The 9,565-nt window shown below is 41.4% G+C and overlaps 2 protein-coding genes across 2 annotated transcripts; both read left to right on the top strand.

The window, feature by feature from the left end:
• The first annotated feature begins 1,129 nt into the window (after positions 1–1,129).
• On the top strand, positions 1,130–1,782 carry LOC100936687 (copper-transporting ATPase 2-like). Its single transcript, XM_054537706.1, has one exon. The coding sequence runs from the start codon at positions 1,139–1,141 to the stop codon at positions 1,712–1,714; it is 576 nt and encodes a 191-aa protein (XP_054393681.1). The 5' UTR covers positions 1,130–1,138; the 3' UTR covers positions 1,715–1,782.
• A 662-nt stretch (positions 1,783–2,444) lies between these two features.
• On the top strand, positions 2,445–5,307 carry CTAGE1 (cutaneous T cell lymphoma-associated antigen 1). The gene has a single exon (XM_003778953.5). It carries the CDS (start codon positions 2,610–2,612, stop codon positions 4,842–4,844), a length of 2,235 nt encoding a protein of 744 aa, XP_003779001.1. The 5' UTR covers positions 2,445–2,609; the 3' UTR covers positions 4,845–5,307.
• Positions 5,308–9,565: the final 4,258 nt, after the last annotated feature.

Here is a 9,565-nt window from a genome sequence, read left to right as displayed (position 1 = left end):
TGCTCAGTAGAGCTTGTCCAGAGTGGAAGTTTAAGTTACCCTCTTGGACTTTGCTGGTAGAGGCGGAGTGGGCCACAATTTTTTTCTGTGGTGTCTGCTGGGAAAGATCAGTTCATGCCTAAGAGTTTTCTGTCTTGCTAGGCTGCCCCTCTTATGGGCTTTTGACCAGAGAGACAGGCTTTCCCTGCCCTGTGTCTATGGCATTTACTGGTTGCCCACTTCTTTAGCATCTCGTCTTTGGGACAAAAATAAAACCCACGGAACTCACCACCCTATTGTTTCTCCGGTTTTGAGATCTCTAGCTGGTCTACTTTGTTCTCTCCACTGTTCAGTCTTCTCATGTTGTTTTATATCTACTGTCCAGGGTTTTTAGCTGTACTTAGCAGGAGAAATGGGGGGAAATACTTCTACTTCATCTTTCCAGAAGTAGAATGCATACCCTATTGTTCTAATTTGCTTTTTTTTAATTAGTGAGGTTGAGTAGCATTTCATGTGTTCACTGGACATTTTATTTCCCTCCTCTAGAATTGCCCGTCTCTTCATGCATACTTTTGTCTACTGTTTCTACTCAATTAAGTATATTTTTATTAATGATTTGTAGTTCTTTTGTTTTTTCTTTTGAGACAAAGTCTCCCTCTGTTGCCCAGGCTGGAGTGCAGTGGTGCAATCTCAGCTCACTGCAGCCTCCACCTCCCAGGTTCAAGAGATTCTCCTGCCTCAGCCTCTTGAGTAGCTGGGATTACAAGCGTCCACCACCATACCAGGCTAATTTTTGTAATTTTAGTAGATTCGGGGTTTCACCATGTTGGTCAGGCTGGTCTTGAACTCCTGACTTCAAGTGATCCTCTTGCCTTGGCCTCCCAAGGTGCTGGGATTACAGACATGAGACACCGCAACCAGCCTAGTTCTTTATATATTCTGAATATTATTCCTTTGTCAATTTATATGTTGCATATATTTCCCAAATCTGTTAGTTGTTTTTGCTTGTAATGGTTTTGTCACCCAGAGGCCTTTAAATTCTAATGCCGTCAGCTTGTTGTCTTTTAATAATGAAGATATAAGAACTATACAAATATGCAGGCAGAAGATGGCGAAGGGAGCTGGTGCTTGTGCAAGTTGTTGAGGTGTGCTCTGTGGAATGATCGCTATCACAGACACTGTCAAGCAGGAGGCCGCCCTGGCTGTGCACATGCTGCAAAGCATGGGTGTGGATGTGATTCTGATCACAGGGGACAACCGGAAGACAGTCAGAGCCATTGCCACCCAGATTGGCATCAACAAAGTCTTTGCAGAGGTGTTGCCTTCCCACAAGGTGGCCAAGGTTCAGGAGCTCCAGAACGAAGGGAAGAAAGTCACCATGGTGGGGGATGGGGTCAATGATTCCCCGGCCTTGGCCCAGGCAGACGTGGGCGTCGCCACTGGCACTGGCACAGATGTGGCCATCCAGGCAGCCAATGTCGTCCTCATCAAAAATGATTTGCTGGACGTGGTGGCTAGCATTCATCTTTCCAAGATGACTGTCCAGAGGATATGCATCAACCTTGTCCTAGCGCTGATTTATAACCTGGTGGGGATACCCATCACTGCAGGAGCGAGCTTTCCAGATGAGTTGAAGATATGTGCATGGGCAGGAGATGATAACTTATTGCAGGGCAAGGCATCATCCGTGTTGAAGGAGTGCCAGTGTTTCAGAAATGGACACAGAGCAGGTTAAGTTTGATGGACAGGTAAGAGAATCACTCTCTATGTGCCAGCACTGTTCTAAGTGCCCTGGATCTTCTGGGGATGAGATTAGCGTTTTTCAGTTGTACATGGGACAGTTGAGGCTCATGCTAGGGAGAGGTGAGCCCTTTCCTGGAAGAAGTTAATCTAAAAAGCATAATCTGTCTCATTTGGGAGGAGCTAAATAAATATCTCTTCAATGAAGCAAAGGTCAATCAGAAAATTTGTATTTTAGCTATAAAATCACCTACCAGAATTTACCATAGGGCATAATCTTAGTCAAGCACCCAAATTAATTATTTCAGACAACAGATACTGAAACACCAAAGTGATAAGGGGGCAGGTATTTCAGTTAGCTACTGCTGCATAACAAATGACCCCAAAGCTTAGTGACTTAAAACAATGATTTGTTATTCCTTATTCTGTCAGCTGGGAGGTTCTTCTGCCCACCTCACCTGGGGTCATGCACAAGGCGACATTTAGCTAGGGTATCAGCTTGGGATGGGCATAGCTGGAATGCTGGGTCACCTGAGTCTTTCTCTCCATGTGGTATTGTTTTAAAATATAGGTTTCAGCGCTTCCTCAGGATGTAAAGTGTAACAAGGGGGCCGGGGGGGGTGCAGTGTGGGTCTGTGAGGCCTATGAGTGCCCGCGTCCCCTAGCTCCCCCCGCAGCCGGCTCCGCAGTGGTACACTCCGGTTGCCCGTTAGGGATTCGGGTTCCAGAGGGAGTGCTGCGTCTTCTCCAGCGCTTGTTGTGGCCGAGGTTACTGCAGCGACCGCCAGAGCAGCCTTGGCGCTATGGAGGAGCCTAGGGCTAACCCTCAGCCATAGTTGGGGCTGGTCCTGGAGTTGCTACGCAGGGTTGTGGCAGCACTGACTGAAGGTATGAGACCCGATTCTCATCCTTATGGTTTTCCATGGGAATTGGTGATACGTGCAGCTGTTGTTGGATTTTTTGCTGTTCTCTTCCTGTGGAGAAGTTTTAGATCAGTTACAAGTCGGCTTTATGTGAGAAGAGAGAAAAAGTTTGCTGTGGCGCTTTCTGGACTAATTGAAGAAAAATGTAAACTACTTGAAAAATTTAGCCTTGTTCAAAAAGAGTATGAAGGCTATGAAGTAGAGTCATCTTTAAAGGATGCCAGCTTTGAGAAGGAGGCAACAGAAGCACAAAGTTTGGAGGCAACCTGCGAAAAGCTGAACAGGTTCAATTCTGAACTTGAGTATGAAATACTCTGTCTAGAAAAAGAGTTAAAAGAAGAGAAATCTAAACATTCTGAACAAAATGAATTGATGGCGGATATTTCCAAAAGGATACAGTCGCTAGAAGATGAGTCAAAATCCCTCAAATCACAAGTAGCTGAAGCCAAAATGACCTTCAAGAGATTTCAAGTAAATGAAGAACAACTGGAGATAGAAATACAAGATGCTTTGAATGAGAATTCTCAACTTCAGGAAAGCCAGAAACAGCTTTTGCAAGAAGCTGAAGTATGGAAAGAACAAGTGAGTGAACTGATTAAACAGAAAAGAACATTTGAAGACTCCAAAGTGCATGCAGAACAAGTTCTAAATGATAAAGAAAATCACATCAAGACTCTGACTAAACGCTTGCTAAAGATGAAAGATGGGGTTGCTATGCTTGAAGAAGATGTAATGGATGATAACTTGGAATTAGAAATGAACAGTGAATCGGAAGATGGTGCTTACTTAGATAATCCTCCAAAAGGAGCTTTGAGGAAACTGATTCATACTGCTAAGTTAAATGCTTCTTTAAAAACCTTAGAAGGAGAAAGAAACCAAATTTATATTCAATTATCTGAAGTTGATAAAACAAAGGAAGAGCTTACAGAGCATATTAAAAATCTTCAGACTGAACAAGCATCTTTGCAGTCAGAAAACACACATTTTGAAAGTGAGAATCAGAAGCTTCAGCAGAAACTTAAAGTAATGACCGAATTATATCAAGAAAATGAAATGAAACTCCACAGGAAATTAATAGTAGAGGGGAAATGCCGGTTAGAGAAAGAAGAGAAACTTTCTAAAGTAGACAAAATGATCAGCCATGCCACTGAAGAGCTGGAGACCTACCGAAAGCGAGCCAAAGATCTTAAAGAATTTGAGAGAACTATTCATTTTTATCAAAAGAAGATGATTCTCCATGAGAAAAAAGCACGTGATAATTGGTCGGCAGCTTGGACTGCTGAAAGAAAACTCAATGATTTAAGGAAAGAAAATGCTCACAACAGACAAAAATTAACTGAAATAGAGTTTAAAATAAAACTTTTAGAAAAAGATCCGTATGGACTTGATGTTCCAAATACAGCATTTGGCAGACAGCATTCCCCATATGGTCCCTCACCATTAGGTCGACCTTCATCTGAAACGAAAACTTCTCTCTATCCTCCAACTTTGTTGGAGGGTCCTCTCAGACTCTCACCTTTGCTTCCAGGGGGAGGAGGAAAAGGCTCCAGAGGCCCAGGGAATCCTCTGGACCATCAGATTACCAATGAAAGAGGAGAATCAAGCTGTGATAAGTTAACTGATCCTCACAGGGCTCCTTCTGACACTGGGCCCCTGTCACCTTCGTGGGAACAGGACTGTAGGATGATGTTTCCTTCACCAGGACAATCATATCCTGATTCAGCTCTTCCTCCACAAAGGCAAGACAGATTTTATTCTAATTGTGCTAGACTCTCTGGACCAGCAGAACTCAAAAGTTTTAATATGCCTTCTTTGGATAAAATGGATGGGTCAATGCCTTCGGAAATGGAATCCAGTAGAAATGATACCAAAGATAATCTTGGTAATTTAAAGGTGCCTGATTCATCTCTCCCCACTGAAAATGAAGCAACTGGCCCTGGCTTTGTTCCTCCACCTCTTGCTCCAATTAGAGGTTCATTGTTTCCAGTAGATACAAGGGGCCCGTTGATGAGAAGAGGACTTCCTTTACCCCCACCTCCTCCAGGAACCATGTTTAGAGCTTCTCCAGATTATTTTCCACCAAGGAATGTCCCAGGTCCACCACGTGCTCCATTTGCAATAAGAAATATCTATCTACCGAGAGGTTTTCCTCCTTACCGTCCCCCAAGACCTGGATTTACCCCCCCAACCCCCACATTCTGAAGGTAGAATGAGTTTCCATCAGGGTTGAGTCCGACTTCAAATGAGCCTGCTGCTGAACATCCAGAACGACAGCAAGAAACCTAACAACATTTTTGCCCTCTTCAGAAGTAATTTTGACTGATCTCATTTTCAGTTTAAGTAACTGCTGTTACTTAAGTTATTACACTTTTGTTCAGATTGAAACTTAATGGAGCTATAATTCTCAGGATAGTATTTTGTAAATGAGGATGATTTAAATATGAATATTATGAGTAAATTATTTCATTTTATTTTATTCTAGATAGTGTAACTATTTTAATTTGATTAATCCACTATTATAGGAAGAATAGTGGGAGTTTTATATATGTAATCTTGCAGGTGAGGAGGCTTTAAATTGTCTTTATGCCAAGAACTGTATTTACTGTGGTTGTAGACAAATGTGAAAGTAACTTTATGCTTAAATAAATTTTAGTTGATTAAAAAATTTTTAAAAATTTTAAAAAAAGAAATATATAAATATGCACAGGTGGGAAGGTAGAATACTATGTAACTGTTAGAATATTTCACTTTAAACCAAGATCTTTCTTGGAACTCCTGTCTTATAGATTTTATATCCTCTTTCAGTACTTTGAGAGTGTAAAACATTTATAGCAGAAAGTATTCGTGTTTCCTCTGTTTTCCTCAAGAATGGTTTCTTCGCCCTCCCTTTCCTTCCCTTCGTCTTCCCTAAGCTAATTTCTTCCTATGTTTGTCATCATATCATTACATAATTGTGTTGTTATTTCTTTTGTTTTATTTTTATTTGGTGGGAACAATTTTATCCAGAACTTTTACTTGCCCCAGAATTATATAGATCGGTTTTTCCTGACTTCTTTCCCAACCTTTACCTCTGTTGGTATTCTAATAGTTTTAGTTTTATGTTCTGCTTTCCTCTTGCTGCGGCAAGGGGAAGGAGTAAATCTAAGATTGTGTTTAATTGCATTTGGTGAATTTGATCTCTGATTGAGCTCTCTTCTCTGGAATTCTGTTAAAAGATGAAATGTATCTTGTTCCCTGAGAGATGCCCTCAAATTTTGGATTAGTCCTTCATGCAAGCTGGGCCACCAAGCCATTGCTTCTTTTGGGGACAACCTGCCCTCACTTTTAAAAAATATCCTGGCTCACATGCCTCCCCCAGCAGTTAATGCCACTCCAGTCTCTGCTTGAATGTAATAAAATAAAAGAAAAGTAACTATTTGGGACATGATGTGCCCTTATTGTACACTGGGGCTTCCTATACATTTTCCGTCTTCCCTTGAACCACCACTATCCTCAGCTACTTTATGCTCCTGTTCTGTTAAAGCCCTATTTGCTAGTGGAAAAATTTAACTCCTGGTGATTTTTTTTATACTAGGCCTCTTGCCTTCCTTCCAGTGAGAGAAAAATAGAATGGTAAGCCTAGTGGTTTCTTCCTTCACTGTTGAATACTATTTATCCAAGGTATCAAGGAAGAACTTCTAGTCAGAAAAGACGTATTATTTTCACAACTGGGTAGCATATCTCACTCCCAGAATGTAAGTTAGGTGGGGATTGCAAGATTAAGGAGATTTTTCTGCATTTCTGTCTATGTATCATATCCACAGAACTCTTTCTGGAGGAATTTTATGTTGAGCCAGGCATCCATTTCCAGAGTCTTCCATTTCTAGATACTTCCAAAGTTATAGCACTGTTCCTAAATCATTTGTTGGCTTTATTTATTAATTTATTGTTCACTTCATTTCATTAGGTTCAGTATGAAATAGGTATTGTCATCTCTTTGTGTCTACCTTGCCACCTTTGCCCTGAATAGTGCTGAATGAGATTGAAAACGTTACTTCAATTCCTTGTGTGTGACATTGCTTGTTTGTAACTAAGAAAAATAAAGTTTGCTTTTGTTAAATGAATACTAATTTTTTTCCATGAACCTAATAAACTAAAAAGAAAGTTGAAATAATAAAGAGTGAACAAGTATAAAAATCCATGTTGAGTCAATCTTCCTTCAGAAACTTTTTCCTCAAACTCTCTTACCAAATTTGAGGTAACACATTACCTATGAACCGGGTTGCCAATCCTCGCCAATCCTTAATTTTCTTTTCCTTTCTTCCCTCCCTCTTTCTTTCTTTCCTTCTTTCCTTCTCTGTCTCTCTCTTTCTTCTTTCAGGGGAAATATCTCTGCATGGAGATCTCACTTCTAAAGGCGTGGAGGGATAACAGGGTGGCTTTCACTAAGATACAGTTGACTTAAACCAACTGAGCTGCCTGATCTTACTAACATTCTGCATCCATTCTCTCCTCTGCAGTTTTAAAATAGCAGCCTGTGTCCCCTGTATCCTTACCAAGTCCCATTCCTTCCCCCTGTTGACTTCTACTAGTCCTGAAGCTACCAGTTAAAATATCATTTGATATGATTTTTCTGGGAAGCCTGTCTTACTCTCCAAGACTGGATGAGGTGCCTCCCATGTGAATCCTCTCCCATAACATACTGTCTCTACCCTTATCTGCAGTGATCAGCCTGTATGGTGATGAACTATATCTTTTTATTTCCTGTTGGATAGTAAGCCAGAAGGGCACAGACTAAGCACCCAGTTCAGTCCTTTGCACATCGTTGCCCTTCAATGAATATGTGTTTCATGACTAAATTTTTTAAAACTTAATAATATTTCCAAAGTTTTTAAGGCATTTTGAAGCTCAAAATGGTGGTCAGGTTGGTTCTCATCACCTCATCTTTTGTGGTTTATTGAAAGGAGTGCATACATGCTCTCAATTCACAAACATATGATTGTGTGGACCAAATTTTTAACGGAATTTGGCAAAACACCAGAGCTAGGTTACATTCTTAAGCAGCTGAGCAGCCACAGGTTTCATCACACTATTATTAATGGCTTTATTTTCCCATCACTGTTGCACCATTATGCCCTTTGCAGAATTCATCAAAGGCACAATCTCTGCCCTGAGGCTTTGGATTTTATCATTCCACTGCCTGAAGTCATCCATCTGAGAAGCCAGGTAATACACTCCTACCTCTGAAGGGTGTTGAACATCAATTAAGTAACGCTCAGCTGTCTTCAATAGGAAGATGCATTCAAATGAACATGTCCCTCGTCTGTTCTATTAATAATTACACCCCGTGTTTGAGCGAGGTGGCTAAGACCACAGAGCATTCGGATTTACAAGGATTTTGCATGCAGTGCAAAGCTTGTTGTCTCTAAATGTAAAGTATCAATAGGAAGCATTAAAATGTCAGCACCTTTTCAGGAATTTCGCTCATGAAAACGACTGCAAAAGAGTCCTTTGAATACATCACTGTAGACCAAGTTATAGTCTAAGCATTAGATCAGCTAGAAGCCTCCAGAGAGTTCCTGAAGTGTGAGGAACAAGTGTTTTAAATGGTGGGGTGACATGGTGGGAGGGGGTCCTGGGAGCATCTGAATTTGCCGGACACTTCCATCCCCCAACTTGGCAGTCGATCAACTTGACGCTTCCCGGCTCTAATTTTCTTCCTCCTCATTTTTATTTCACGGCATTCCCAATTATGCAGCTGCCAGGAAAGGAAGCAATGGAATTTCAATATAGAAAAGACCAGGCCACTTCTTTTCGGACTAGACACTTATGCACAAAGAGCCAGTGGGTCACATCTTCTGCTGGTTCGGAGATGCTTCCAGGACAACCAAGCAAGGTCGAGCGACAACATCAGCCTCTTTGGCTTCGCTCTTTCCTCAGCAGCCACACGATTTCTCAGCTGCCCAGGGGATCATCTATAATAGGCCATTTTATTTGGTAAATGTTTCCCTACTTACTGAAGACTGTTCATTATTAATGACCAGAAAGGGAACTCCTGCCTCCCATGGCAGAAGTTGATACATTTGCTTTGTATAATTGCTGTGTATAGTTAGCCATGTGGTTGTGCAGCTGAAATAAATTGCCTTCTTCCCATAAGAGCCTCCCTGAGTGTCACGGGGGAGCTAGAAGGAAGCTGGCCACGGAGACTAATCTCTTCGCTAACGCCGTAGACGATTCCAGAAGCTGAAGACAGATGACAAGTTTGCGATGAATAGCATTTTTTAATGGCTTCAAAATAGCTCTGTCTGTAAACAGCTTTTCTGAATGACAGCACATAGTACAATTTAATTTATCTATTGCTTCTGTTGTTAGATCTTCTGAGAACTTTCCCCCAGTCCCTCTATTAGGACAAACACTAATCTCACTTCAAAGGGGGAAAATCTAGAATGGTAGGAGGCAAGTGGAACGAAAGGGTAAGAAGAATTTCGACCTACAAATAAATGACAGTTATCCTCCAAACACAGCAGTCTTCTGTAGCCTGGAACTTGAAGAAAGTAACTCCATGTTGAGATTTAAGAGCAGAAGTTGAACTCTGAACTCTGAAATGAAATAGGCCCAAACACTAGGAGAAAAGGTCATGATAAGACAGCACACCTTGGTCTGTTTCTGATTAGTAAGAATTCACATACCACCAATGAGATTAATCCTTCGTCATTCATGCAATTGGTTTGGGAAATGCTACTATGGATGAGAACACAGGTATTCTTCATAGGCTAGCAGGGGAAAAAATGAGTATAAAAGGTAATCGGAGGCAGGCGTGGTGGCTCACACTTGTAATCTCAGCACTTTGGGAGGCCAAGGCAGGTGGATCACTTGAGGTCAGGAGTTTGAGACTAGCTGGGGCAACATGGTGAAACCCCGTCCCTACTGAAAAAAAATACAAA

Source organism: Pongo abelii, chromosome 17 (genome assembly GCF_028885655.2).
Source record: "Pongo abelii isolate AG06213 chromosome 17, NHGRI_mPonAbe1-v2.0_pri, whole genome shotgun sequence".
In the NCBI taxonomy this organism is placed as follows: domain Eukaryota; kingdom Metazoa; phylum Chordata; class Mammalia; order Primates; family Hominidae; genus Pongo; species Pongo abelii.
Note: the sequence above shows the minus strand (reverse complement) of the source record. Positions and strands in the feature narration are given on the sequence as shown.